This window comes from Aspergillus wentii (assembly GCF_001890725.1).
Source record: "Aspergillus wentii DTO 134E9 unplaced genomic scaffold ASPWEscaffold_3, whole genome shotgun sequence".
NCBI lineage: Eukaryota > Fungi > Ascomycota > Eurotiomycetes > Eurotiales > Aspergillaceae > Aspergillus > Aspergillus wentii.
In genome coordinates, this window is record NW_024467834.1 from 1,770,113 (window position 1) to 1,795,654 (window position 25,542).

A 25,542-nucleotide genomic window follows, 5' to 3' on the forward strand; every position below is an offset into this window, starting at 1 on the left:
CAAGCTTATTCATAATACTACGCCATCTTATTAAACGATTGTAGATCCGGGATATAAATTCTCCCAACCATGGAACGGCCTCACCACTCCGTACCAAGATAACAAAACAACGTCAGCAAAATGACCAAAATCTTCATGTACTCCCCCTCCCAGAAATTCCTCTATCCAAGCTCACCTTTTACCACCGGCATAAAAGGCTACATTGTCAGGAGAAAGTGGGAGAGACTGCAATAAAATTATGTAGATGGATAGTCACTGGAGATTAACCTGATATCGCTTTGCTAACGTGCACCATTTGAAATGCGTCTCTGTAAAAGCCAACAAGATAGAGGCAAACATCGCCCCATTCTGATCCTTCATTTTCATCTGCAGCTGCTGGGAGATATCCATCGCATCTAGAATATGCTTGTTGTGCATCAGACACACTGTTTGTGTAGTATCAAGCAGTGCTTGGTGATCCTGTCCCTGCAAAACCACGACAGCATTCATCAGCTCTCCCTCTTTCAGATCTTTATCCAGACCGACAAGATCATTCTGGAGCCCATTAACGGTGCAGACAGTCTTTTGTAGAAGGGCTAGTTCATCGAGATACTCGCTCGGATGGAAGATACTTCTAATCAAGACGAAGAAGGGATCAAGCCCGATGGTCCGATTCCGAATGCCCATGTACGTCTCGAGGGTATTCGGGAGATGACCTTGTCGGAAGGAGAATTCGTCAATTAAGCCTTGAAAAACACCATAGACAGCTTGCATGAGACTATCCGCGACGGTAGGGGATAGTTGTGAGCCGCAGTGATCTCGAAAGGCGTTGAGGATGAATCCAACTTGATCGTGGCCTATACTATCAGTATAAATAAACAGATGCATATACAGTACTCACCGTACTCACCAACACAAAGCGATTTATCTCGCTCAATCGTCCTTTCCAACGACGCCTGGGCAGCCTCCAACGGCATCAGCTCGAGTATATCATCGACAGCACACAGCGTCGCCAACCACGCCGCCATGCAAACCCGAATATTCTCCGGCCTGACATCAGGGAAGAAAAGGTTGATCGCCTCAACATCTGCGATACATCTTTCTGTAAGCTCAGAAGCGGTGGCGCCATCTGGATGAATGGATGATTTGAATTTGATATGCGACTGGGTGATGATCCGTGGAGAGGGGGTGTTTGCAGGGAGAATTCCATGCTGGAGGATTTTCAACTGTTGCGAGGATTAGAGAGAAATGGGACGCAGGGGTGAATGTACATTAAAAGATAGATCTGGTGTTTTTAGAGGAATCAGACAGGTTTTGATGTCTGGATTGGCCTGGGTTCGTTCGTATTCTTTGATTTGGCCGGTCATGTTGATGTTGTCGAATGTATGAAAGAGATGAGAAGTTAGTTTAAATAACTTGGACCATATATCTCTGAGCTGAGTGTTTATTCCATATCATAATGTCTAGACCTTTTCAGCTATCAGGTTGTACAATTAATATTCTATGAGGTAAATGCTGCTACATAGCTACGAGGAATGCTATCATCAATGCCACCCGGATGGCAATCTTCCGACACGACCTACTTTAAAGCAAGAATGATACACGAGATAGGAAATACAAATGTAGTCGGTGTGCAATATCCCTCACAAAGTATAGTATACAAGATTGTGAATCTGGCCTAAATAGGAAAGAGCCATGTAAGCAGGCAATGCCAGGGGTATCAGGATAGGAAAAGGTGCTACAAAACCAGACTATTCAAAGTGAAAGAGATATGGCAAACATGAGATATGGTATGTGCATAGTATCACAGAATCAAAGACAAGTAGAACCTGGAATTGCCAATCAAGCAAGGTTGGATGTTGTGTAACTGATAGTGATATACAAAGAGATTAGAGTTAAGGATGAGGAGGAAGGTCTGGCGAGGTTTCTACACCAATTCTATTCCTTGGAAGTTTATATTTTTAGTAGACTTTCTGCTAGATGAAGTATAAGGGTGATACTGCAGTTGATATATAGTTTAGAGATACACATATTATTACTCCAAAGGAAGTGCATGGTAGTCAAATCCCGTGGAAATATTATATTTTTAATTCGAGGGTACAGCGAGAGTTTGGTCATCCATTGATATTTTGCTAATAGAGGTTCCTGGAGTGTTCCATGGAACGAAATGGTCCGATAACTGTCTTTCCACAGATATAATCAGATTCCCACAACGCCATGATGAAAGACACTGTGGAACAGTCCAGTCCATAGCAGCCGCTCTATTTCGGATATGTTAAAAATGAACATGCAGAACATGCATTTGACTGTTTCTCAACTGGAGGCAGTGAAGACCTGCAGACCAATATCCAAATCAGTCCTAGTGCAGGTGACTGGGTGTACAGTTTCCGATTGGCTGCGTTTCAATTTAATATCAGCTACCATTGGCTAGTTTGCCCTACTAATTGCCCCAGGTTCTCTTGGCGTCGTCATTTCTGAATAGATCATTCATTGTCAAATGCACTCAATATCCAACCCAACCTTTTCTCAATACCCATTCTATATCCATCCTCACTCAACATGGGCTTCAACCTCGAACACACTGGTTGTGCAAGAGTCGAGAACAAGCGAGAAACAAGCTGCTGTTCCGGAGGTGCGGAGTCGGAAGGGGTTTAGAGAGAAGTGGGAGAGAGAAGGCTACTGGGGCTTGATTTGCCGTGCTGTGGATGATATTTATACCCGTCATGTGAATAATTTACACCATCTATTATCTATTTATCTATTATCTATCCTTTCTATTATCTCTATCAAGTACTTCTCTCACTAAACCGATCCCCAAACAGCTCTATATGCGGCCTCATCACAAGCGTATATTTGACAAACTCCTCCATACAATCCACCAATCGATCCCTATTCCCAGAATACACCAACCGCTCATCATCCGGCTGCCCCTGATCGGGAAAATGGGTATACGCGCGCGGAATCGACGACTGGTTCGGGATGGTGAACATGCGCATCCACCGACCCAGAATACGCAGCGAATTAACGGCGTTGAAGGACTGCGAGCCGCCGCAGACTTGGGCGATGGCGAGAGTGCGGCCTTGCGTTGGGCGCACGCTGTTGGTGGTGAGGGGGATCCAGTCGATTTGGTTTTTGAAAACGGCCGTCTGCGATTGTTAGTATGTATGTACTACTATGGGGTGGAAGGTGTACATACGAGATTTCCGTGCTGTTCGGGAGAAACCCAGACATGGCCGTCGCTCCAGATACTCAGATCACGGAGTTCTTGGACTTTGGGATGGGTGTGGTCTGTATCATTCTTCACGGGTAGACCGTCAGGGTTGAAGACGCGGACATCACAGCCAAGACGGAAGAGAATGCGGGATGCTTCGAATGCCACGAGGCGGGAGTACGATCGTGCACGCAGACTGCCGTAGAGAACGAGGACTTTTGGTCGGTCGCTGGTTTGGAGGTTCGTTTCTACCATGTCGAGGACGGTGGTTAATTCGAGGTTGTTGATCCAGTCATTGGTGTTTGTGTCGTTGAGGATGAAAGGTCGGTATTTTTGGCGGATGGCTTGGTCATCCTGGGCTTCTGGGATGGCGAAGGATCGACGGTCTGATATAGTTGACATGTTATATCTATATGGCAGTAGTCTAGGAGGGAGAAAGACCCTTTTTGGTCGAAGAGCGAACATTGTGTATAGATGAAGTGGAGGAAATGTGGTGTTGTAAATAAAATCAGAGCATGTCACTCCCGCATGCTGATTGGCTGATATAACCTCATTTTTCAACATTATAATGGAGATGAATCCACATAATCCATAAATATCGGACTAGTCACAACCTTCTCTCCACTCCATTCTCTGCCGACAAAATACACCGCATCACCGGTAACAGCAACATCGCCTTCAACCCGACGAGGGAGGGAAATATCGGGAATAGCCTCAACCCGCACAAACAATTCACAGCCGCCTTTTATTTCAATCGCCTTACCGCCAGGAACTTGAATCTCATCCCAGGATGCTTCAAGGGAGAATGTCGGTTGATGTTGATGGGGGTTTCCAGCCAACGCATCGCCAACTTTGACGTAGCCACCGATATTACCCGAAATGGCGATTGACGATGGCACGCCCGATGAAAAGTGTACATGAACACCGTCCGCATCACCGCTGGTATGACTGGAAAATGTGGCAGCCTGTGAGCCGGATTGGATAACCTGGTCTTCGGGATTATCTTCAATCCCACCAAACGGTTCAAGGCGGTCAATCACAGCTTCTGACAGCTCAATCCTGCCATTCCAGATTGCCTCTCGATACCGATCATAAAGTCGAGCTCCGCCCCAGGTAACTCGAAGAATGGACGGCGATTGCTGAGACTCAGACCAGAAGTGTCTGCTCCAGGCAAGCCCAGTTGTGTTGAGCGCTTCAATCGAAGCGAATCCCCTATCCCCAAGAAAGAGATACTCAAACTCCACAGGCTTGCCTTTGGGCCATGTAATCTCATCACCTTGGATAGCATCACCTCCCTTGACCTTGACTAAACCAACCAACCGCTGCCCCGTCGTAGCAAAAGTATGTCGAGAACGTAACGCAGCAGCAACATCACCACGCTCCAGCCTATCAGCCAAAACACCCGTTAGCCCTCCTCTTGTCCCAAACACTGCCGTCCCAGGAACACCACCACCGCATCGCCCACGATGCTCGTCAGAGTTGGCAGACACCCCCATCCTCCATCCCCGGGCGAGAGCATCACGAAGCAACCACTCAAACTGGCCCCAGGCACTGCCAATCTCAAGCAGTCGTTCGAGTCCTGGATGATGCCAGCTGAGATTGCACCGCCGCCCACCAACATGCGGGATGAGGAGATGCTTCTCCGTGTCTTGACCGTAGATGGCATACACTTCGTCCAGCGGCCACGCACCGGGGACGAGATCTTTCGGCCCATCCACCGACCACTCGAAAGAGCGCGCAACAGTGCCGTCTTGAGTAACGGGAAATGCAGGCGGGTTGGTTGTTGGATCATTCAAAAAGACAACATTATGGTCCCCTCCTGCCGCAGAGTTCCCGCACCATTCTGTGCCCGGGAAGATGACGAATTTACCAGGTTGATTGAGAGATTTGATCAGGTTGACTGTTGCTACCCAGCGTTCGTGCGTAATTTGAAAGTCGTTTGCTGTGTAGCCTAGGATGTCTAGGGCTGCGATGTCTCGTCCGTAGGTGAAGTTGTATAACGATGATTCTGTCCCGACTGTGTCGTCTGAATGGACATGCAGATCCCCAAAGAGGATTCTGGGAATAGACAGGTTGGAAGAGATGGTCAAGTGGGCAGTGTTTAGAAGATGGATTTTTCCATCGTCACTTTGGAACGTGATGGTGTAGGTGTAATCTCCATGCGGTAGAGTGAGGTTGTCGAATATGGTATTCGTCCATCCTTCGGCGGTTGATTGTCCAATAACATCACCCTTGATATCCAGCTCAAAGAAACCACGAATATCACGAGTTACATTCCCCCAGATATCCTCAGCATGAGCATGAATAGCGAATGCAACACCATCTCTCACCAATCTAGGCGAAACAAGCCCAAGTCTATACGGACTCCCCGCCACGACATCCCACGAAAGATCCTGAATAGGAGCAAACCGACTACCACGACTGTCAAAAAGCCACGAATGATAAATAAATGAAAAGAAAAACTCACGAAGTCCCAACTGGATCAATATAAAACCGCCATCTAAAATCCCTCTCCACAAAGCTCTGCACTCTCGTCCCTCGCCCCCCAAACCGACGATCCCCCAACCGGATCAAAATCACATCACCGGGATTTAAATACCCGTCGTGAATGTCAATAATAACAGCCTTCTGAAACGGCCTCTCATGGCCTTTTTGGTCAAACCGCACGCCCAACGACTGCACCGTAGCGGGCGTCTGTCCGGGAAGTAAAGGGCGGGGTATATACTCCGCGCTGATGAAATTATCTTTGGTACGATCTGAGGTTTGGAATAGAGCCCAGTCAGAGTAGAATTTAAAGGTGCCTTTGATCCAGGCGCCGTCTGCGAGACCGGATGCTCCGACTGTGTATTTGAGGGAGATTTCGGTCCATTCCCCTGCTGTTAGTGTGGTGGTGTCGCTGGTGATGGTTCCTAGGAAGGGGAGGGATTTTGTATATTCATACAGGCCTGTAGGGGCAAAATAGGGCCCTGCGAGCTGAAGCTGAGATTGAGTGAGATGCATTTTGATGCTGAAGATGAATTGTGAAGAATGAATGTATAAGTATGTACCCCGCGAGCACGCCATAGTAGGTTGATATTGCATTTTGAGAATCTGTATATTGAAACATTACGCATTTTCATCAACCTCAGGACGGGAATAACTTATATTAGTTAGTCAATCATGCTCTAGTCAGTATCAGGCAGATTCAAGTTAAACTGGGGTTCAACTAATATGGTCTGTTTGCCACTGGCGAAACAGTATCAACCACATATTGACGCAGTATATATTTCAAAATATATATTTAGACATTACTTTGATATTTTTGACAATTACGATATTTATTATCGAGTAAGCTGTAATCGAATATAGACAGAATAACCCAAGTGTATATTAAGTTCGTCTAGGAAATACATTGAACTATATAAATGAACTTATCCATAGAAGACGTCACGATGCCTTGCTATCAGATGCCTCACCAGAGAAAGACGATGGATAACTGCTCTGGTACATCAACACCCCTAGCAGAACTACAATAACCGATGCCTGCTACGGTTAGTATTGGATAAAAAGACACACAATTAACTCACCAGCGAAGCATCCAACCCCTCTGCAACATCCACATCCCACTCCAGCGTTTTCCCAGGGACATAAGCCGACAGCTTATCCGTCCTCTTGGCCGTCATCACCATCGCTCCGTTGACATAGACATTCGTCCGGAGTTTCCAGACATCCTGCCCACGGACTTCCAAAACGACCTCTTCCCCATTCGCCGCAGCATTGAGGAGATGAACGTCGAATTTATCCTTGAGGACGCTGGATCGTGTCGCGATCGTCGCGATGGGTTGCGCGTCTGTGTCGTCGCCGGGTAGCCTGACGTACCATGTCACGCCGGCTGATTTACGGGTGAGTTCGAAGAGGGGGAGACCGGATGCGTCGCGGAAGTGGCGGCGTTGACGCCATGAGGCGATGTGGCCGTCGACGGAGAATAGCTTTGTTGATGGTGTTTCTGAAGAGGTGGCGGTGTCTGGGGATGTTGAGATTGTAAAGTCCGCGCCGGAGAGGCTTTTATGCTGTGCCACGCGGAGAGATGTGGTGGATGTGGCGATGTGTTCTGGGCGGATGGCGACGGGTTGTTTGAGGGGGGTGACGTCTAGTTTGGCCATTTTGAAGTTATAGAATAGGAAAGGGTGATGCTATTCAGGAGGTAGTTTTAAACACTGAGTTACATAATCACTGTCTGCCCCGCATGGATCCCTATTGAGCAGACTGCAAATCATCATATGATGGGTTTATTAATAGATGATGCCATGGGGGCGATTCAATCCCCTTGGCTGTTGGGGGCCAATTCGGGTTTCGGAGATGTTCCGCCAAGTGTTATTGTTCCTGTTTCACGTGGAGTTTATACTACACCATTATATACCCACATCAAGTCCATGATTCATGTTAACTATCCTGTATTATCTACACTTTACTGTCAAAAATGAAAACACGACGCCTCCTCACCGAAGCATTCCCCGTCCTCTGGGCCATCGCATCCATCTTCATGGCCTGGAAAGCTCTCTGCGCACTCACCGGCACAGCACACCCCATCATGGTCGTCACCTCCGAGTCCATGTCACCGGCCTTTCACCGGGGCGATCTGATTCTCCTCTGGAACCGAAAGGAGCAAATCCAGGCAGGTGATATCCCTGTCGTCTGGTTTCCTGGCCGGCCATTACCGATGGTTCACCGTGCCATCAAGGTATCGCAGGATGTTGACAATCATGGTCTATCTAGGTAGGTAGGGAGCTGGGAGTATGCGGTTAGTGCTGACAGGGATAGACAAGTGATTCTGACAAAAGGCGATAATAACGTTGCGGATGACGTCGGGCTGTATCCTGGTCGACGGACGTTTGTGTATCGCGACGAGATCATCGGGTTAGTACGAGGCTATGTGCCTAGTCTTGGATGGGCGAGTTTGGTGGTGAAGACTTACCCGTGGGTGATGCAGGGGGCGAGTGTTGCTGTTGCGGTGGGAATGGTGTGCTGGATGGTATGACGGATTGTGTCCGTAAAAGCGGAATGAAGGATTACTGTGATATGACTGTTTGTAATTGGTATCAAGAGTAGTTTCTGAATCAGATGCTGTAGATCAAGTATACGAGATATACTCCGCCACCGACGATGTTACAGTCGGACCGTTGTTAAGGTCCGATGATGGCTACCCTAGCCATGTTGAATATCAGAAAGATCGACAGTAGCCAAGAACACTCGTGGAATTAACCTCACCTCATATGGCGTACCTTGCTCGTGGCTTCGACCCATCACCTTGGCTTGGGGGCTGTTTTTTTAAAAGGGTGCAGAATGACCCACTCTGTTTTGGCCCCAACGCCTTGCAACGTGCACTGCAGAATGCGGAAAGGAATCAGGCTATGTGGTGTCAGGGGTTTAGTGAATTCTTCTGATGTTGTCGTGACTCGTGTTGTTTGCTACTTGCCAGGTTAGATATCCTGTATCTAGATAATTTATTACTATGAGGTGTAGATTTAAGTCAATCGTAGGTATAGAGATACATCTGTATATTAGATATGAGACATGAATATACCGTCCCTCTTATCGAGGTCTAATGTGGAGAAGGAATGCGGGGATTTATGCAGTGATCACACTAACTTAATCTAGAAGGTCCATATAGGAGCATGAATCATGAAAGAATAAATAAAGAACCAAAACAGATAATATAATTGATAATCGAACCGGAAGCTAACTAAGCACTACCAATACATCCACCTCACAGACCCCATACGTACAACATCCAATCCCCTATCCATATAATATCTAATTACCATCAAAAATAGCCTGAAGACGATTCAAATCATCATCCGAAACCCCATTGTAGCTCAAAGCGTCAGAGCCTACCAAGTCAGTAACCGTCCAAACATAGCCAAAGAACAACTTACCAAGAGGCGTAGGACGCGGCTGGTTCGGATCCGTTCCGTCCCCGAGAATAACATTCGACAGAGTCATGCAGGAAGAGGGGACGTTGTCAATGCGGAACGCCCCCTTTCCACTGGGCGAGAATTTGACAGTCACGCCGTGCAATTGTTCCTTGCACTGGTTTCCGGCGGGTTGGGGGAGGTTGGCGAAGGGCTGATGTTTTGTCAGTAGACATTATTGGATTGAGAAGGGGATGGGTGACTTACGTCGTCAGCGCGAATGGTGTATTTGACAAAGTCACGCTTACTCTCGTTGTGGATTTTGTTGATGACACCGCCAGTGACTCCTCCCCAGGTTGAGCCCAGGACACCCATCAGGATGGGCTCGAGGACGGCTGCGGGAGGAGCAGGGCAGAAATCGACCATGGCAGTGAGGGCTGCGATGGCAGAGACGGCAGGGATAAAGGTCTTCATTTTGATAATGATATAGACTTGAATGCGAGAATGTATAGATGAATTGGGTTGTGAGTGGATGGGTGATGGAAACAGGAGGAAATGATGTTTATATACACGGATATCGTGATTACTATTCGTATTCAAGAAAGAGCAATATACGGGGTTGCTGAGAACCTCCTTGGTCACCAAATTGGGAATTCCGACTTACCATCATGCAACGGGGATGTACATGGGGGCCAAATGACTGGGAGTTGAGTGAGGCATTTCCTGATTGTATGTTGTTACTATTCAAAGTGGGTGATGCTACGCTTGGCTTCAATTTGGCCCCTTGTCTGAAGCTAAAGAATTGCCTCGTGATGCTATGGACGATGAAGGTTCTTAGTCTTCCAGATAGACCAGATAGTACCTTGCGAGTCACATCGGAGAGTATCCTGAGTCCGATTGCAAGCAGCCCCAAGACGGCATAATCAGATGATGCTATGGATTAAGGAATAGTGGAGCAGTCCCTGAATCATGCAATGCATACTGCCTCTAAGACAAGAAGTGGGGATATAAGGATATCAGGTACTTCTAATAATCCTTCGTAACCAACACAATAAAACGATTTCTATTGGCTATAAGTAGTCTGTGCTTAGATATGAAGACAATACCCTAGTCATTCTATCGATGATCTTCATGCAGTCTCTCCAGTCCAGGAAGGTCAACGACGGAACAGGCTATGTAGACATGATACTTGACCCACTTGATATGCCAATCCAATTTACGAAGTAGATACATACTGTTGGTTCTCTAATCATTCTGAATGGATGAATAAATGAATCAATCGCTCTTCTAGAACGAAATATCCGACACCGCAATGCAACGACTTGTATCTCTCCACTGACTATATTCATCAGCCAGGAATATCTTGGCTGTAGGATTCATACCCATGAATACTATCTAGAATGAATATGGCTCCAGTTTACGGCCCCAATATGAGTATCTCAATGCTCATGTGGTCAACGGCTTCATCGCTACCTTACCAAAGATACTATCGGATGACTGGATTGGATATTGCCTTGGTAGAGAAGAAATGCCTCATGCAATGAGGGATGATGGTAGAAGATGGAATTGAATAGGGGGATTGCAAAGATAAATAGCTGCTTCGTCTTCATCTGATTCTCCTCTCATCAGCAACTCTCACTGAAAACACCAAGCAACTCATTCCAACCCTCTTCCCACTTCACTTCAACTTCCAAAGCCAAAATGCACACCTTCAAGACCGCTGGAATGGCCACCCTGGCCGCCATCTCCCTCGTGCAATTCTGCCCTGCACCCCCCGCCATCATCGCCACCGTTGCTGGCGGTGTCCTCGGTGGAGGCATCTCCGGCGGCATCGGCGTTGCAGCCAGCAAGTCCAGCCGCGACATGTTCTCTCGCGGTCTTCCCGCGGGGGTCTCCCAGGAGTCGGTCGACCAGTGCACCCAGCAGATCAACGCGCAGAAGGATCCTGTGCATGTGTATGATACTGGTGATGACTGTACGTTTCCCATCTAGTATATGCTATATGATTACTGATGATTGATAGCCGCCCGCGCGGATAACGTTCCCGCTGCTTGTATGAATCTGGCTACGGTTCTTTTGAAAGAGCCCGCTCAGGCTGGTGGCCCTGTTCCCACTACTATGGGTAGTTCGAGTCTTGAATACCACGGTTTGAGTGCGCAGGATAAGAAGGATTTGCAGCAGGCTTTGTCTGGTTAGGATGGTGTTTCGATTGTGAATGTATGAGACTAGTGAGACTGTATTGTCAGATGGATGGGGGCTAGTTGGTTTGTATCTGAATGTGATTTTGTTGAATGGCATAACCGGAAGAAAATGGCATCGTATGCCCGATGCAGTCAGCCCCATGGCTGTTAAACCACAGTAGAGAGTGGGGCGTCCCTGAAAATGGGGGCCATGTCTAAATAAATCATGGGTATATATAGAGTAGCACTTATGATAAATCGCTGCTGTAACTTCTATCCAAGTTCTTAACTTCATGTCTTTGTTCATGCAAACACTCCCCATCTTCATCCCTATTTCATACTTTGCATTATCTGTTGGCGCCTTTTTCATCGCAACTACTGTTCAATCAAGATACCTCCTACCATTCATTCTACTCCCCTCCTATCTCTCATTCAGAACAGCAGACCACTGGCCCGGCGATGTGAGCAGTCTCTGGGGCCTTCTCATCTGTATCTGGGTCGCACATTCGACCTCATTCCTCTGGCTTGAAGACCCGGAAGTATGGGAGGAAACGAAACGCACCCACCACGGCAGAATAGCCAAATACATTCCAGTCAAGTACCATCGAGCATTGAAGCAGTGGAATAACCCACGTCTACTCGGGACAACCCGACAGTCGATTCCTGCATATGAGTACTCGCCATCAATACGCAGATTCACCATAACCCGCACTGCAAAACTACTTGCATACTGCACCGCATATACCTGGGGGAAGACACACATATTCCCAGCCTGGTTCATGCCCATCCAGTTCTCCGAATTTGACCCCTCCCACCAAGTCTACTTCAGACGACTCCTCTCCTCATCGACGCCCATTACCCCCCGCGAAACCCAAATGCGAGCCGTCTTCGTGCTGTGGTGGGCCTTCGCCGCAGTATCCATGCTAGACGCCGCGCACGCTGCCCTCTCTCTCATCGCCGTGCCACTCCTCCGTCTGGACACTCCATCCGAATGGCCACCGATTTTCGGCCTCCCAAGCAACGCGTGGAGTATGCGTCGTTTCTGGGGCCGATTCTGGCATCAGATTGTTGTGCGTCCGTATAAGAATCACGCTAAATGGCTGTCTCGGAGAATTATTGGTCTGCGCTCTGGATCAGGGGTGGATAAGGTAGTGGTTATATTTTTGATATTCCTGTTTTCGGGGGTTGCGCATGCGGGTGTGGCGTGGCAGTTGGGGGATCATTGTGGGTGGGGAGGGGATGTGTGGTGGTTTTGTATGAATTTTGTGGCTGGGGCTGTTGAGGTTGTCATTCTAAAGATGGTGAATATTGTTATGCAGAGGTGTGGACAGAAGGCAAGATGGGAGAGACTGAGAGGAGGGCTTTTGGGAAGAGCGTTTGGATATATGTGGGTGTTTGGATTCTTGTTTTGGAGTGTGCCCAAGTGGCAGTATGCAAAGGTGTATTGTCATCTGCAGGATGTGCTGGAGATGGAATGAGCATTGGCAGTCATTGTCAGTCTTTCACTTCTGGTCTTGAGACATGGTGATGGTAGATGTTTTGGATAGACAAAGAAGTACCTCGTGACCAGGAACAAGTTTGCGTTGAAAGAGTTGAAAGTGAAAGAATAGATGACAATGAATGTCTTTGTTTGTCCTTCTTTGTGTAGATGAACAAGGGTTATATCCTTTCTATTGATCAGCTGGACTGTCCAGAACATCTATATAAGGCACACTACCCCAATTTCATAACCCACCACCATCTATCTAATAGATAACTCTCCTCCATCACCATACTACCATACACCACTTCAACACCACCACCATGTCCGTCCCAATCCACAAGATCAACCCCGAATCCACCGAGCAAGAGGTACGTACCGCCTGGATGTCCCGCCTACTCACCCACTATCCCAGCTCCCCCGAAGCCACAGCCACCGACAACCGCATCTACGAAACCATGACCGCCGACTTCCCCGGCGTCGAACTCTGCACAGCAAGCATCTACCACGACCTCGAACACGGCAACCCGCCCTTCCTCATCATGCACTTCCGGCCCTCCGAGATTGAGGAAAAGCGCTTCAGCTGGCGGGACAGCAAACCCGGCCTCGAGGATGAGTTGGAGCTGATCCAGATTAGTGGCAGGCAGACGATACATGGGGCGATTGCGATGGGCAAGTCGGTGCGGTTTTTCAAGTGTACGGAGAAGAAGGGGCTGGAGAGTGTTTCGTTTGGGAAGAAGAAGGTGCTGCATGTGCTTTATGATGCGGCGATTATTGATGAGCATTTAACTGCTATTAAGGGTTGATTTTGGTATTGTTGTGGTATCTCTAGCGTTGATTAATATCATCTTCATATCCAAGCTTAAGCGTAACTGGCGCCAGTAGATCCTCTCCTCTTAAACAAAACCCAACCACAAACAGCGACGCAAACAAAAAAGTTGAGGAACATAAATGCCGTATCCGCCTTGGCCGAGTGACACCGACTCTTCACTTTATCAACCCCAGCGTTGCAAATCTTAAAGTCATCCTCCTCGTAACATCCCTGACTGAGGATTTTGTTGTCCCAAATGCTGCGTAATTTATCGCAGCTGGTTCCCTTGAGGACGACGGCGTAGGCCTGATATGGTCAGCATGGCAGGTATACAGACAGGAAGAGAGGGACGTACGATTCCACCAGCGAGAAAGGCAATACTAGCAACGGCGTCAAGGGCACCCGAGATAATACCGCTTAGGGAATCAACGAACAAAGCGACGATGCCGACAAAGGCTGCGACGATTCCAAAGCCGCCGGTGAATGCAGCGTAGCCGGTCTCTGCGGGCGCCGAGCCTCGTACTTGGCCCTTGGCGAGATTGACGGAGAGGCCGAGGACGATGATGGCGAAGAGGAGCTGGAAAGCACGGAGAATGGAGGTAACCAACTGCATTTTGATGGTTGAATAATAATGTAGAGTTGAAAGAACGGAAAAGAGAAAGAAAGGACAGAAGGGGTTTTAAACAGCCTGATTTCTCATGCAGGATGAAACAGTCGCACAGCCTTGCAAGCAGCCGCAGTCTGTATACGAGGAAAATGGGGGCCAAGAAGGACAGGACACAAGGCTGAGCAGTCGACCTTGTTTGAGCCTGATTTATCAGGCCCTCCCAGCCAATCATTCTGGATTGTATCCACTTCCCTGCATCTGAGTCACACAGGGTTGTTTGATCGCAAGGCTGCACAGCCTGATGTCCAACCGCCGAGCAACAGGGCTAGAATCACACACTAGCCAATATTTCACTTCTGGGTGATGCTGCTTGTTTATACCTCCATCCAGCGCTAAATAAATTGCCAACTGTCGAGTTAAGCAATAGCCTTGCTGATAACTGGCAACAGCGCCAACCAGAAGCGCTACTCCGCAGAATATGGCTTATCAAAACGCTGTGATGGGTGTCCCTACTAGCGCTCCAAAGCTGCATACCGCAAGGCCTTGGCCGAAGTGTGTATTATGTCGCTGGGGTTGGGACAGACTGGGTTGTTAAAAGAACTATTTATAAGCGGGCGGACATCATACCTTTTGCGACCTTAATGTGAACAGACATCAGGATCTGAATCCATCCACCTAACTCCGAAATACCGGACACTGCATAGCTCTGACTGAGTATATATATGCACATTGGATAATTGAATACTATATACCGTAGATATACTTACAAATCAAGCCTGACTCGCCGGCTTAACAGGCGCATTGAAAAACCGCCGATGCACATAATCCCTCATTGGCTTGGACGCATTTTTCGTCCAGCGAAGCATATTCAACTCGAGAATGAAAATCAGAAACCCAAGTAACGTGATGGGGATGGTGCAGATGAAGAAGACGTATATCTGGGGGGAGACGACCCATGATGATCCATCGGAGGAAATGTCGAAGAAGTTCATTCCGAAGAAGCCCTACTATATTAGCAATGAATATATAGTAATGGTGGAGGTACCATACCGACATGAACGTCCCAGGCAGGAAGAGAAGTGTTAGGACTGAGACAGTTGATGCCAGAGATTTTCCATCATCGCGTGTTTGATCGAGAATTTCGACCGAGACTAGATTGGACGCGCAGCCGATTTCATTATTCATTCGCTCGACGAATGCATCGGCTCGGAGTCTGAGATTGGATAGCATGTTGGCATGGAGTTGTAGTGCCTTTGTTGTGTTTGTCGATCTGATGGACGGAGTCAAGTCCTGATGATCGCGGGCGATGGCGAGTAGATTGTTCGAAGCCACATTAAGCGATTCTGATATATGGATAACGTGTCGTGATAGCTCATGCATGCTGGTGTATCCTTTAAACCGTCTCTTAAATAGCAGTTCGTCCTTGGCTGATCGTTGCAGCGCATTGTCTCGCGCCTTTTCAATATTTCGGATTGGCTTTTGGAATGTCCACAGGTCCAGTTCGAATTGCTTCATCACGAAGCTGCTGGCCAACTGTAGCAGATGGAATGGGTCGTTTTTCGATTGGGTCGAATGTCTCTCTCGAACAATCTTAATCATATCATCCTGCTGATGGTCTTGAAGGTCAAAGCAGATGAGGATGTTGGTTGCTGGTATGACGGGAGCCTTGCTATATTCCAGAGTTCTTGAACGCCACAGACTGCAAAACGCCATAAAGTGCCAGTCGTAGCCGTATTCGGCTGCTTCTTCCTCACTTGCGTTTTTGTCCTCCCATACCGTCTTGGAGAGGAAGCGAGCGAAGGTGTCTGTCAATTAGCATCGCATTTTCAGGAGATAGGCTTACGTACTGTAGCTGCTATAATTGGCATTCTTCAGTGGATTATTGACACTCCCAAAGAAACCGTTCGCGTTCCAGCCAACTCGTTCGAAGAAAAAATCAGGAAGTGAGAACTTTTTGATCAGCGCGCTGCAAACATTTTCGAGTTCCTTCTTTTTGGCCTTATTTTCAGCGCTTAATGGTTTTTCCAGGTCACTGTCATCGATGTAGAAGTTTTCTTCGATGTTGGGGAAGAATCTGCTATATTAGTGATGCTCAATCAGGTAGAAGGCTGCCATACAAAACATGCGTTCCTGGTTCTTCGATGACCTAGATAATTAGGCATGCTCATTTGACTTGGATAGAAGCTTACATCTCGCGATAACAGCTCATCCACCGTCATGTAAGCCTTTGTTATCGGTTCATCATGATCCACGGTCTCATCCAATCTCCAATGCCGAATGCGCTTCTGTCGATACAGCACAAATCCCTCCCCACTTGAAGAATCAGTCATTTTGGCAGCGGGTTCGAAAAACTGCGCCATTTTGCCAGAGCCAAGATGCCAGAAGCCCACCTCTTAAAGAGGATTTCAGGGCGAACAGGGGCGTTCATCGTTAGGCGCTGAGGCTGAAGCCCGGACTTCATGCATGGTGTTGAGGATGTATCCACCAATGACAATGGGGCATAGTGGTAGTGCGTGACGTGGACTGGGTTATTGAGGTTAAACCACTCGACTGAGGCTATCTTGATGGGCTATCATCACCCGGGTGAGTTATGCACACGGTGTCCGGTATACACACGCACTTGCAAACATGGGCATGATCTGATCTTCATCAATCCTGCCATCACACACGGTTGCATCGTTCCAGGCTAATCTTCCTCGTGCGACAATTCCGAACTGTTGACGGAATTCTTCTTCCTGGCTGCGCAGCGCTTCGCCATACCCGATTAGGCTGCAGTGGACATCAGCCAGCCAGCCAATCACTGCGTCGAATGGCCATGCAAAATGGATCACATGAATTGGTCCAGCCTCCCCCTCATTCCCTCAATATCATCAGATATCAGATTCAACTGTCAACAGTAGAGAGTAACCGTTTAACATACACCACATGCTCCGCGCCATGATTAACGGGGTCTTCAAATCCTCCGCCCAACATGACCACCCACAAGATGCACACCCGCCAACCGTGCAGATGGCAATCGACATCCAAAACCACACCATGTGCGCCTCCACAAAAGCATATATAGCAGGCAAAATCCATCCAACAATACTGCTAAAGCCATGGTCTCGCATTATCGTCAAGGGAAACTACAAAAGAACCGGGCCCAATACGCACATTTCCCCGACGGAGATGGACAAGCGCTGCAATCGGCACAGACCAACCGCCACCGTTGTCGACGATGAAACGCTGGAGATTAATTGTTTCCCTGGGCGAGATTACGTGCGACATTATGCGATGCTGATCGCGAGTCATCTGGGGGATGGAAGTGGGACGGTTGTTGAGTATGTCCTGCCGGAGAGAGAGGAGTGTTTGGATGTTTTTATCAAGTCGAACCTGCAGGCTATGGGGCGTGTGCATACGGTGGTAGTCGGGTCGATTGAGGATTTCGTTTCTGATGAATCCGGATGGGAGAGTGGAAGTGACGATGGTCAAATCTTTGCATGGCGGAAAATGCAGAATAAAGATGGAACAAGCATTGCATTTCTCGCATGTGTCGTCAGTCTATGGGGGGATATCACCGAGTATCTTGTCCGGGCTTTACACTCGCTGAATCATGTATCTCGGATCATATATATCGGCAAGGCAGGCTCATTACACCCTCGAGATAAACCAAACCACGTAATCGTCACCGGAGACGAGACATGGTTCGACAAGGAACTCATACAATGGGACAATGCCATCACCATTCCCACATCCGGTCTCACCACGACAGCTATATCGGGAAACAGCGTGACAGTCTCATCACCACTCGTCGAATCCCGGGAATGGCTGCTGAACTGGGGCGAAAAGGCAGATTGGGTCGACTGTGAGGTCGGGAATATGATACGCGTTTGTCGGGAGTTGCATATTTCATTCGGATATCTGCATGTCATATCAGACAATCTGGCCTCGTGGGATTCGCAGAATCTGGCGACGGAGGATGGAGATGAGGTGGTGGCTTGTCGGAGGAGGTTACTGGGGGATATGTGGTATATTCTAAAAGAGAATCTTCGATTAGACGATGGATCATCATTGCATATAGACTGATGTATAGTAGTGATAGAATAGATTGCATATTGATATATCTACAGAATCCCATTCATAGGGTGGAGCAACATCATACCTCGACAACTTTATCTAGGACTGGCCAACAACCTTCCAGTATGCATTTACAACCTTGCCAGTATCTCCTAAGAAGGCTGGAAAGCTTGGTACTCGCCATATTATCTGTATTATAGATTAAGATAGAGTTGAGAAGCCAAATAATTGAATAGCATCAACATCACGGAGTTAAGCAACTATCACCACAAAATCCGAGTCAACCAACAGGGGTCCAAATCCTGTATGCCCATCACCGGAATTAACAAGTATTTCTCTAGTGAGCTAGTATCGGAAATAAGAATTGGAGGAATGTACTATCAACACTAATAGTGCAGTAGCGTAATCCTTATGGATTGCGCATGTTGGAAATGCCCTGATTTGACCGAGTTCATCAGGTACACCTGTATCGAATTTTCAACAGAATCGATATCCAAGATATAAAGCAGGATATGATAACTCTTTGTTCTTGGTTTAATCTTACTTCTTAACCATAGACAACCGCATAAAATGGCCCATCACATCCTCCTCACCGGCGGCAATGGCTTCATTGGATCCCACATCCTCGCTCAACTCCTCGACCGTGGCTTCACCGTCTGCTGTCCTGTTCGATCTAAATCCAAAGGAGATAAAATATTAAACGACTTTTCCACCCAGAAATCGCAAATCGACATCTCCATAATACCAGACATTGTCGCACCGGGTGCGTTTGACGAAGTATTAACCAACTCGTCATTCGACACGGTCATCCATACTGCATCTCCATTCATCTACGGTACTGTGGAGAGTAATCTCGAATTCTTGGATCCAGCAATTAAAGGAACATTAAATCTCCTGAATGCTGTAAAGGGGCATGCACCCAGTGTGAAAAGGGTTATATATACCAGCAGCTGCGCGAGTGTTGTCAACTACGATCTTCTTACGTCTGATCCTCCACAGGATCTTACAGAGGATGACTGGAATCCGATTGAATGGGAAGAGGCTGTGAATGGCGACCAGTCCAAGGCGTACAGGGCGAGTAAGAAGTTTGCAGAGCAGGCTGGTATGTTCAATCTGTGCCGATGGGGGTTCCATACTGACTTGTGTAGCCTGGAAATTCATGGACGAAGAAAAACCAAATTTCGACCTGGTGACACTGTGTCCACCGGCCACGTTTGGACCACTGCGCCACTCCATCTCGAGTATCAAGGATTTGAACGAGTCGAATTTCAGATTGTGGAGGTTGTGCACTCAGTCCGGCAAAGATGCGCCTGTGCCGTATATTCCTGTGCATACGTATATTGACGTGCGGGTATGTTGATCGTACTCTCTATAATACCATTACTGACGTACCAGGACTTTGCAAACATCCAAGTCCAGGCGATGCTTGTACCGGAGGCAGGAAATAAGCGCTTCATTGCCTGCGCAAGCCAGTTCAGCTTTCAGGATGTTTGCGATGTTTTGAGAACGAACTTTGGTGAACTGGATGAGCGTGTGCCACTTGGTAAGACTGGGGTTAGCTCTCTACCTCCGGGTGCGTACACGTGTGATAATTCCAGGGTCAGAAAGATACTTGGAGTGGAATTTAGGGACTTGGAAGAAACAGTGGCAGATCTTGGACGGCAGTTGCTGGAGATTGAGAAGAATGAAAATGGTGGAGTATAGAGAGTATAATTCCTAGAAAACGAATATAACACCGACAAACAGTGAGATACTGGACATTAGCGAATAAGAAGACTCCCCTTCCATCCCATCTCCTTCAATCTATCCTCTACGTATCGTGCCGTGACGCGCAGCATACTCAGTCCATCTTTGCATGCACCACTTTCTAAATGCTGCGCAAGTCCACTCAATGTAGAGAATGATTTTCTCAATTTCGAAGAAGAGGATATGCCAGGCAGAAGCGATATTGGACAGTGATAGATGATACTAGCATGTGCAGGAGAATCGAGATGCTGTTGTAGTGCTTGATAAGACCCGAATACCCTCGTGCTCTGTGGGCATTTGTAGCAGCGGATACCGGATTTCTTCTCCAGTGCGCCGATAAGAGAATCAGAGTCGCTGTCAGAAGGAGTGTCGCCGTAGGATGAACTGGATGGTGTGTAAACGGCTTCTCCTGGCGTGGATGTCCCACTGCTGCCCTCGATGAAACTGATATTGAGTTCATCCGGACTGGTGATGATTCCATCCACATCGTTCTCACGAATCAACAAATCAATGTCATGTCTATTCAGCCCAGATCGACAACCTCCACTCTCAAGATGATGCAACATGGATGACGGACTCTTGAATTTGCGGTTACATCCGGGTGCGATGCATTTGATGTTGCTAATCGGACGATGAACGATTGAGTCCCGGTGTTGCTGCAGCGCCCTCTCATCTCCAAATTCACGGTCACAATCTTTGCATCTTAGATCTGCTCCTCGGTCGATAACATGAACCTTGTCTCTCAAATGCTGATTCAGAGCATTCTCATTAACAAAGTCCCGATCGCAGTCGCAGCAGTGGAACTGGCCGATATGCCGAGGGGAATTCATATGCTGGTTCAGCGCTTGACTGTCGATGAAAAATTTGTCGCATTCACCGCAGTAGCAGTGGCCCGTCACCTCTTGGTGCAGCGTAAGATTGGCAGTAGATGAGAAAAACTGGCCACATCCATCGCAGGAAATATGGCCCATCGCCAGGATGTGTTGTTCTACTCCCTCGGCTGTTTTGAGTTTCTTATCGCAGTACATACAGCCATGGATGTGGTGTTTTGCTGTCTTGTGCTGGGATAGGGCGTTGTCGTTGCTAAAATAACGCCGGCAGAAACAGAAAGGCATTTTGGATCATCAACATAGGATGAGGGTTGATGATAGAAGTTGAAAATCGACGTTTAAGGGAGCCAGCTACCTCGTCATTATATGGTGTTTGGTAGCCGCCAGCCTTGTGGGATCCAGACCAACGCCACGTAATAATGATGCGCTGAGCCACGAACAAGACAGCTGAACGAGACTGTTGCCTACTCATTATATTAAAATCTTGCTGCCGCAGTCATTTTGCATCTGCATTTGTCATACTTTAGGCCCTCGATGTAGCTAGTAATATTTTACCGGGGTTACAATTAGTTACATCTCCTAGTAGCGACTTGATAATACGGAAATATGCATTGGAATAACGATATCAAAGAAACCCTTTTCAAAACTCTTCAAAAGGTTCCCTAGGTTCCTTATCACGTTCGTCGTCAAGGTATTCAAGTTCCTTTTTCTCGAGCTCATAATCGGAATGTTCATCTTGCTTCGTGATAGCCTCGTCATCAAATTTGTCACGCTCTTCAGCTGGAATAGCTTTATCATAGGCAACATCACGGATTTCCACCCACTTTACGTCTGCTTGCTCATCGAATTTGTCTTCCTTGATGGGGTAAAGTTCCTTTTCTAGAGCTTCCGTCCTAGCAGCGCATATCATATGGCTGCTCCGTGTAAGGAACCTATCGAAAGACGTTTCCCCACCCAGCAAATCGATAAAGCCATCGGCCATAAAGAACTGCGTGTCCTTCTGATAAGCTGCAGCCAATTTGTCTTTCAAATAGTCGATAAACCGGACATCGCTTTGGAGCTTTGGAAAAACCCCTCTTGCTGTAGCCAGGATATCTACAATAGGAACACCTTTGTCAAATTTCTTGATGTAGGTTTCAGCGAGACCTTTGAGGCCATGGATCTCGAATGTATTTGCGACGGTGTACACCAGCACACTACGGCGAAACTCGGTCAGACGTCGAGGTGTCTCGGGTGTGGGCTCGCGATGGAGTGTTTCATAGTTTCCGGTACACAGATAGTGAACAAGAGTATGGCCAATGTCTTCATCTACTTCTCGCAGATAAAGAGTTGTGGGAGGAAAAAAGTTCGTTGCTGGTAATAGCAAATGGTACGGCTTCAAATAGCATTCTGGTATCGTGAAACGTCGCTGGTTTTGTCCGATAAGAAGGAAGATGGTCTGGCTTTGGTAGGGACTATCACGGTTAGCAGTGAGGTAGACATGATCATAAAGTGAATGCCTTACGAAGTCGTTGGTTGAGAGTACTCTTCAATAGGAGGATCGGCCATTTCTGCAAACTGAATCTCCTCGGGCTTGGGAGAAGTACCAATTGGAATAGAATTGCTGTTCTTCTTTCCTTTCTTCTTTTTCCCAGCCATTTCACAAACCAGGATATGGGGAGGGGGGTCGAATTACGATCAGCCACCTGTATTCTCGCAGTTAAGAGATGGGGGCATTTATGATACTGATATGAAGAGGGGTAAATGCATAGATGAGCTGTCGAGATAGTCAACAACCAATCGCCATACACTCCTGACTCGAGATCATAAAGATGACGCCAATGGATCAGGTGTGTGAGCTGTTTGAACTCGATTGGGTGCCTTACTCTACCTATTATCTGATCCATTGAAAGCTCAGCTGTTGGCGTAGCTGCCGCAGCGTCTTTGCATACTTGGTGGTGTACACCGCAAGGCTGGCACATGCACAGCCATTCAGAATAGCTGAACTAATCTACTTGTGTGTTCATGCATGTCTCGCAAAACAGTTGTCTAGACTAGACAAGGTTCCCCTCACCTGGCGAGGCTATCAACACAATACCAACAGTACTGTACTCCCAGCTAGAAAACGGTACTCCAATAAAACCACGTATTATCTTTAGATTTATTTTCCTAGGAGCCTACCATTCAGAAAGGCTATTTGGCTTTATGTTTTGGAATATTAGGAGCCACTGTGATGATATATTCATTGTGGTAGTGCATTATCAAAAATATGTTCCCACGACTGTCAAGCATCACTATCTATGATAAACTTTCTATCTCTTGATTTCAAATAATGTATCAACTGATTATCATTCCCAGTCTCTTAAACTGACTAACCATCCCACCCAAAAAGAGACCGATCACCAGTATGAGGAACATGGAAATCCACAACACGCTCCACAATTCTCCATCCTTGCTCACCATCAAATTCCCCTTTCACCAACTTATCGTTGAAATCAGCCCATCCCGTCAACTGCTTGCCCTCATAATCCCCAGTGCCAAAATGTCCCGCCATACAGTAGGTCGTTGCAGTCGCAGTGTTCTCACTTGTAAGCTCAATAGCCTGGGTTGTCAAAGCATGATGCGTCTTCATGTTAGTCAGAAAAGCCTTTGTCCGTTGGATTATCTCGACGAGGCCGGTGAGGGTGCCTATCGGCTCTGGGTACTTTATGACGGCATCGGTTGTGAATGCTTTGGAAAGTAGTTCGTAATTTCCCTTGTCAACCGCTATTGGGAAGTAGGCGATAGCGTTTCGGATGAGTTCGTGGTCTGAAGTTGTCATTTTGATATTGAGGCTATTGTTACTGTTACTATAATGAGTCAGATCCATTACGTCTGCTTGGTCTTTCCTGCATACCTTATGAGGGAGATGGTGATATCAGATGCATAGGGGAGGTCAGCACAGTTTGATTTCTATAGCCAACGAGGTCCAATTTATATATTCGAGATGCCTTCTCCCCAGGACATACTAGTTACTCTTGCATCTCCGGCATATCAGCTTATCTCCGTCGTATTTACAGCGTATCTCCGGCGATATTCTTGGTGGTAAATCATTGTGCGTTCTCATAGGCCTGGAAATAGCGCACCTTGGTGCTCAAGTCATCAGTACAGCGAAAGCAGTCTAATAGCCCTGTTAAATATTAGAATCCTGTCCTACAACAAACTAGCACTGCCTTACAAACCGCAACGGAACACGCCTGGGAAGCCACATAGTCGGGGAATTTAAACTCTGATCGAGAACTGCCTGTGCCTCATCCCTCCTCTCCTCCCATGGTTTGTCTCCATCCTCTGCAAGCTGAACCCGGCATTCCCAAAAGATACCAGCCATGACAGACGCAAACTCAACTTGTGGAACCCTCTTTGCAATTTTATAATAAGCACCGGTCTACCAGCAGATCAGGCAAGATATACGAGTGTAGGATATCTCAAGGCAATTACATGATCACTTCAGAAGCCTCCATGGCTTTTTCATCCGGCTGAACATCTTGAACCTGGGAAGCGGTGTTAATCATCCCCAATCGTAGAGCCCAATCCGTCCGGCCACTCTCCTTGACCAATTCCTTTGCCAGATCAAGACGTCGAGTATACTCCTTGCGAGGACCATCGACCTTGATGATATTCCCATGCATTTGCATGACTCTTGTTGACATATTCACCACCCCCAGCAAGCCTGCAGATGAGATTAACAGAATCGTAAGCAATATCTTGCCTGTCTGTTTGGCATTGCTAGCCAGGGCAGCGGTGAAATAGACGAGAATCGTTGCAAATCCAGCCAAGGCACTCTCAACTGCATTCATTTCACGCAGCCAATTTCCAGAAGTGACAGCTTTGAGGTCATCCACCCGTCCCCGGATTCGGACCCAGCGGTCTTGACTGAGCAGAACGAGGAGATCACCATTCACACCGGGCTCTTTGGCGCCCTTCCAGCCTTCATGATTTCGGTTTCGGATGAGGAAGATATGAATGAGGCGGCTTAGCATTAGGAGAAGAATGACGACAAGTCCCCATACATCCTCGGTAAGGATGAGCAAGACGAGTGTCGTCAACGTACCGCCCACAGCAAGGAAATATGGTATGACAACCATCGGATTTGCCGTGTATCCAGAGAATAGTTTTGCCATGCCACGCTGAGCTCGCGTGCGATTTTTAATACTAGTAACTGACAGCGTAGTCAATTGTCCTGTTCGACCGACCTGCTGAAGATAGTACACTGTTGCCGGGTTCTCTACGCGAAAGGCATACCCAGTGGTCATGGCAGCCACGGCTGGATACTCATTGCCATGGACCTCTGTGGCGCGTTGCTGCAGATGAAGGCCCGGACAAAGGATGAAGGCATCGAGCAAGGTTGCATCGCCTGTAAGTGCCGTTCGATGGGCGATTGTGGATAGATCGGCCAGCGAAACAATGCCAGCCAGATCAAGTGATATATTTGGAACTTTAAGGTCTAGCATTGCCGACTGAATGGATATGATCTTGAATTGTTAATATTGGTTAAATTACTCAACCGTATAACTTACCTTGTCGAGGGTCTGCTGGTAATATTGAGGGAAAAGGTTGATCAGGCCCGCCATTTTATTTGGCTTAGGTTTATATGACAGCTCATCCACAGAGTTCTGTTGTTCTTTGCTATCACCAAAGGCGGGTGAAATGAGGCTGAAGTGGCAAGGCTGTGCCAGGGTGCCCGACGTGTATGCAGTCAGGTGATTTGGGCGGATATAAAAGCAACAAAAGTA

The 25,542-nt window shown here is 47.5% G+C and overlaps 17 protein-coding genes across 17 annotated transcripts; 6 read left to right on the top strand and 11 right to left on the bottom strand.

Annotated features, from left to right (window-relative positions):
* Positions 1-252: 252 nt before the first annotated feature.
* Positions 253-1,346, bottom strand: ASPWEDRAFT_26379 (terpene synthase family protein; the record flags this gene model as incomplete). The annotated part of the gene is made up of 3 exons (XM_040832846.1): positions 253-836; positions 890-1,205; positions 1,251-1,346. The coding sequence occupies 3 exons, from the start codon at positions 1,344-1,346 to the stop codon at positions 253-255; spliced, it is 996 nt and encodes a 331-aa protein (XP_040690619.1).
* A 1,352-nt stretch (positions 1,347-2,698) lies between these two features.
* On the bottom strand, positions 2,699-3,646 carry ASPWEDRAFT_38609 (uncharacterized protein). Its single transcript, XM_040834913.1, has 2 exons — positions 3,176-3,646; positions 2,699-3,125 (listed from the first exon to the last, which is right to left on the bottom strand). The coding sequence occupies exons 1-2, from the start codon at positions 3,590-3,592 to the stop codon at positions 2,766-2,768; spliced, it is 777 nt and encodes a 258-aa protein (XP_040690620.1). The 5' UTR covers positions 3,593-3,646; the 3' UTR covers positions 2,699-2,765.
* Positions 3,647-3,753: 107 nt separating this feature from the next.
* On the bottom strand, positions 3,754-6,190 carry ASPWEDRAFT_181891 (uncharacterized protein; the record flags this gene model as incomplete). Its single annotated transcript, XM_040831887.1, has 2 exons — positions 3,754-5,602; positions 5,658-6,190. 2 exons carry the CDS (start codon positions 6,188-6,190, stop codon positions 3,754-3,756), a joined length of 2,382 nt encoding a protein of 793 aa, XP_040690621.1.
* Positions 6,191-6,537: 347 nt separating this feature from the next.
* Positions 6,538-7,343, bottom strand: ASPWEDRAFT_38610 (uncharacterized protein). The gene is made up of 2 exons (XM_040834914.1): positions 6,757-7,343; positions 6,538-6,712 (listed from the first exon to the last, which is right to left on the bottom strand). Exons 1-2 carry the CDS (start codon positions 7,330-7,332, stop codon positions 6,617-6,619), a joined length of 672 nt encoding a protein of 223 aa, XP_040690622.1. The 5' UTR covers positions 7,333-7,343; the 3' UTR covers positions 6,538-6,616.
* A 306-nt stretch (positions 7,344-7,649) lies between these two features.
* ASPWEDRAFT_67270 (uncharacterized protein) lies at positions 7,650-8,324 on the top strand (the record flags this gene model as incomplete). The annotated part of the gene is made up of 2 exons (XM_040838895.1): positions 7,650-7,945; positions 7,991-8,324. 2 exons carry the CDS (start codon positions 7,650-7,652, stop codon positions 8,205-8,207), a joined length of 513 nt encoding a protein of 170 aa, XP_040690623.1. The 3' UTR covers positions 8,208-8,324.
* Positions 8,325-8,901: 577 nt separating this feature from the next.
* Positions 8,902-9,555, bottom strand: ASPWEDRAFT_181894 (uncharacterized protein; the record flags this gene model as incomplete). The annotated part of the gene is made up of 3 exons (XM_040831888.1): positions 8,902-9,060; positions 9,106-9,295; positions 9,349-9,555. The coding sequence occupies 3 exons, from the start codon at positions 9,553-9,555 to the stop codon at positions 8,984-8,986; spliced, it is 474 nt and encodes a 157-aa protein (XP_040690624.1). The 3' UTR covers positions 8,902-8,983.
* Positions 9,556-10,782: 1,227 nt separating this feature from the next.
* ASPWEDRAFT_170451 (uncharacterized protein) lies at positions 10,783-11,277 on the top strand (the record flags this gene model as incomplete). The annotated part of the gene is made up of 2 exons (XM_040830623.1): positions 10,783-11,056; positions 11,105-11,277. The coding sequence occupies 2 exons, from the start codon at positions 10,783-10,785 to the stop codon at positions 11,275-11,277; spliced, it is 447 nt and encodes a 148-aa protein (XP_040690625.1).
* A 277-nt stretch (positions 11,278-11,554) lies between these two features.
* Positions 11,555-12,739, top strand: ASPWEDRAFT_170452 (wax synthase family protein; the record flags this gene model as incomplete). The annotated part of the gene is made up of 1 exon (XM_040830624.1): positions 11,555-12,739. One exon carries the CDS (start codon positions 11,555-11,557, stop codon positions 12,737-12,739), a length of 1,185 nt encoding a protein of 394 aa, XP_040690626.1.
* A 325-nt stretch (positions 12,740-13,064) lies between these two features.
* Positions 13,065-13,547, top strand: ASPWEDRAFT_170453 (uncharacterized protein; the record flags this gene model as incomplete). The annotated part of the gene is made up of 1 exon (XM_040830625.1): positions 13,065-13,547. One exon carries the CDS (start codon positions 13,065-13,067, stop codon positions 13,545-13,547), a length of 483 nt encoding a protein of 160 aa, XP_040690627.1.
* Positions 13,548-13,603: 56 nt separating this feature from the next.
* ASPWEDRAFT_109092 (MARVEL domain-containing protein) lies at positions 13,604-14,165 on the bottom strand (the record flags this gene model as incomplete). Its single annotated transcript, XM_040828054.1, has 2 exons — positions 13,604-13,858; positions 13,908-14,165. The coding sequence occupies 2 exons, from the start codon at positions 14,163-14,165 to the stop codon at positions 13,604-13,606; spliced, it is 513 nt and encodes a 170-aa protein (XP_040690628.1).
* A 382-nt stretch (positions 14,166-14,547) lies between these two features.
* Positions 14,548-16,122, bottom strand: ASPWEDRAFT_436777 (uncharacterized protein). Its single transcript, XM_040836077.1, has 3 exons — positions 16,007-16,122; positions 15,210-15,938; positions 14,548-15,163 (listed from the first exon to the last, which is right to left on the bottom strand). The coding sequence occupies exons 1-3, from the start codon at positions 16,025-16,027 to the stop codon at positions 14,930-14,932; spliced, it is 984 nt and encodes a 327-aa protein (XP_040690629.1). The 5' UTR covers positions 16,028-16,122; the 3' UTR covers positions 14,548-14,929.
* A 683-nt stretch (positions 16,123-16,805) lies between these two features.
* On the top strand, positions 16,806-18,459 carry ASPWEDRAFT_38616 (uncharacterized protein). Its single transcript, XM_040834915.1, has one exon. It carries the CDS (start codon positions 17,085-17,087, stop codon positions 18,222-18,224), a length of 1,140 nt encoding a protein of 379 aa, XP_040690630.1. The 5' UTR covers positions 16,806-17,084; the 3' UTR covers positions 18,225-18,459.
* Positions 18,460-18,785: 326 nt separating this feature from the next.
* On the top strand, positions 18,786-19,919 carry ASPWEDRAFT_50336 (SDR family oxidoreductase; the record flags this gene model as incomplete). The annotated part of the gene is made up of 3 exons (XM_040837418.1): positions 18,786-19,317; positions 19,364-19,566; positions 19,611-19,919. The coding sequence occupies 3 exons, from the start codon at positions 18,786-18,788 to the stop codon at positions 19,917-19,919; spliced, it is 1,044 nt and encodes a 347-aa protein (XP_040690631.1).
* On the bottom strand, positions 19,619-21,088 carry ASPWEDRAFT_38618 (uncharacterized protein). Its single transcript, XM_040834916.1, has one exon. It carries the CDS (start codon positions 21,074-21,076, stop codon positions 19,976-19,978), a length of 1,101 nt encoding a protein of 366 aa, XP_040690632.1. The 5' UTR covers positions 21,077-21,088; the 3' UTR covers positions 19,619-19,975.
* A 134-nt stretch (positions 21,089-21,222) lies between these two features.
* ASPWEDRAFT_38619 (uncharacterized protein) lies at positions 21,223-22,618 on the bottom strand. Its single transcript, XM_040834917.1, has 2 exons — positions 22,296-22,618; positions 21,223-22,245 (listed from the first exon to the last, which is right to left on the bottom strand). The coding sequence occupies exons 1-2, from the start codon at positions 22,427-22,429 to the stop codon at positions 21,432-21,434; spliced, it is 948 nt and encodes a 315-aa protein (XP_040690633.1). The 5' UTR covers positions 22,430-22,618; the 3' UTR covers positions 21,223-21,431.
* A 489-nt stretch (positions 22,619-23,107) lies between these two features.
* Positions 23,108-23,940, bottom strand: ASPWEDRAFT_436824 (nuclear transport factor 2 family protein). The gene is made up of 2 exons (XM_040836078.1): positions 23,667-23,940; positions 23,108-23,619 (listed from the first exon to the last, which is right to left on the bottom strand). Exon 2 carries the CDS (start codon positions 23,589-23,591, stop codon positions 23,142-23,144), a length of 450 nt encoding a protein of 149 aa, XP_040690634.1. The 5' UTR covers positions 23,592-23,619; positions 23,667-23,940; the 3' UTR covers positions 23,108-23,141.
* A 303-nt stretch (positions 23,941-24,243) lies between these two features.
* Positions 24,244-25,380, bottom strand: ASPWEDRAFT_26394 (uncharacterized protein; the record flags this gene model as incomplete). Its single annotated transcript, XM_040832847.1, has 2 exons — positions 24,244-25,281; positions 25,327-25,380. The coding sequence occupies 2 exons, from the start codon at positions 25,378-25,380 to the stop codon at positions 24,244-24,246; spliced, it is 1,092 nt and encodes a 363-aa protein (XP_040690635.1).
* Between the last annotated feature and the right edge of the window lie 162 nt (positions 25,381-25,542).